Source organism: Saprolegnia diclina (genome assembly GCF_000281045.1).
Source record: "Saprolegnia diclina VS20 unplaced genomic scaffold supercont1.175, whole genome shotgun sequence".
Classification (NCBI taxonomy): domain Eukaryota; phylum Oomycota; class Saprolegniomycetes; order Saprolegniales; family Saprolegniaceae; genus Saprolegnia; species Saprolegnia diclina.
The window spans coordinates 6827-8811 of record NW_008246242.1 but is presented as its reverse complement, the minus strand read 5'-3'; the positions used below and the strand labels follow the sequence as shown (position 1 = coordinate 8811).

Genomic DNA, 1985 nt, shown 5'->3' with positions numbered 1-1985 from the left:
CCGCTGTAAGGCTCTTGACGGGTCTCAAGCTGCGTCAAAAGGACGCCGAGAGCGTAAACTTCCGATTCCTTCGACGTACGTTGGCCGCAGATCACCTCGGGAGCCATCCAGTACGTCGAGGTATTGCCGTTGGTTGTTGAGATGTCGTCTTGTCGCTCGAAGCCAAAGTCGCTGAGCACCGCGTTGTTGTTGGCATCAACGAGGACGTTGGTTGGGACGAGGTGTCCGTGGACGACGTCGGCAGCATGCAGATAGGCGAGTGCTTCCGCAATTTTCATGGCGACCTTGAGAGCTTCGTCAAACGTAAGGCCGTCTTGTCGGAGCCACGTGCGGAGGTTGTGTTGCATCTCAGCCATGACAAGCGCGGGTGCCGATGTCACGCCGAGTAGCGGGACCGTGTGTGCCGACTGCAGCTTTGCCATGCGCTGAACTGCGTCGTTGAATTTAGTCGGCGACAAACTCGAATACACCTTCAGAATGACGGAATCCCCCTTGTACGTCGCGCGTTGAACGATACCGGTTGTGCTTGAGGCCACCAGCAGCCCCCCGAGAGATCAGAGGCAGCAATGAGAGGCAGAGGCGGCTGCAAATGCGCTTTAAGCATGCCTACAACTTGTGCGGCGGTCGGGCGCTGGCTCGGATCAGCGTGCATGCAAGCAGACGCAAGATCCCGGTACCACCCGGGGCACGTCGACGGCATCCAAGGGCGGAGGCCGTGATGAGCGACATTGTGGGGGATCAACCCCACGGAACCGGCATAGGGGTTTTCCTGCAGCGTGTAGAGCTGCGTCAAGATGACGCCAAGTGCAAAGATATCGGCCGCGATCCCGTAATTTCTGCTGCGGATCACTTCAGGGGCCATCCAAAAGTCCGTGCCGACACCGCTGGTCATCGAGTGGACGTTTTCTTGGCGGGAAATACCAAAGTCGCCAATTTTGACCACCAATTTGTCTGCGCTGAGGAGGACGTTCTTTGGTTTGAGATCGCGGTGGACAATTTTATGCACGTCATGGAGGTACTCAAGGCCCAGGCAACTTTGTTGTGCACGTAGCGCGCGTGCTTTGACCGCACTGTCTCGTTTGCGTAGCTGAGGACCACAAAGGCGCGCTGGACCACTTTTCCCACCTGGTCTCTCCAAAGATTGCGCGCCTGGTGGACTCGGATAGATACGCGCATCGTAAAGTAAAATGAAAAGTGAGATTCCAGCGTTCTGCGTCCATTTGTTGCTGATTGTCAACTTGATATTGTCTCTGAGACACTATCAAGCCTCATCAAGTTTGACGCCAGAGACCACTGGCCAGAGACAGTCTCTAGGGAGCAACCGGGAAACATGATAAACGTCGCCAGCTGCAGGCTGGTGCTATTACTTTAGTATTTGTTGGTCATTCTAGAGACTTATGCGGTACTATAATAATATACTATTCTGATCTGACAACATGCCAGGCCTTGTAGCGAATGTCTTCATTCTTATTTCTACGACTAAGTGCCACGCAAACACACACACCACGTTGTTGATCTTTTCTATCGGAATGCGTTCAAACATGAACTCTAGTCTTATCCGTACCGATACTTGCACGTTACGTGATACTATCAAGGTCTTAAATATCCGGATGTTTAGGACCTTGATATTATCAAATTCAATCTATTTCAGGTGTTATGTTGTCGTCACCGACTCGCACGTTTGGTGCGACGTCAATCCGATTCAGATTTCAATTTGCAGTCTTTCGATCAAGCATGATAATGATTCGAGTGCCCATGGGCAAGGGCCTTCGACGCCCCGATGCCCAGCGCTCCATCACGCACCCTTGCATCACCATCAACTACGCCGGCCATGCGACCAAGTCGACTGTCTTTGGGTTCGAAAACGACCAAGTATGGTGGAACGTCGAGCTAAGCGCCAACGACGTCGACGTTTCGCATCACCCCATGATCAAGCTCTGCGTCCACGACGAGCAAGCGCAAGGGTCCAGCGCCGTCTTTATCGG

General features: G+C 53.2%; 1 protein-coding gene across 1 annotated transcript; it reads right to left on the bottom strand.

Annotated features, from left to right (window-relative positions):
* Positions 1-34: 34 nt before the first annotated feature.
* On the bottom strand, positions 35-892 carry SDRG_16993 (hypothetical protein; the record flags this gene model as incomplete). Its single annotated transcript, XM_008623226.1, has 3 exons — positions 35-68; positions 115-430; positions 499-892. 3 exons carry the CDS (start codon positions 890-892, stop codon positions 35-37), a joined length of 744 nt encoding a protein of 247 aa, XP_008621448.1.
* Positions 893-1985: the final 1093 nt, after the last annotated feature.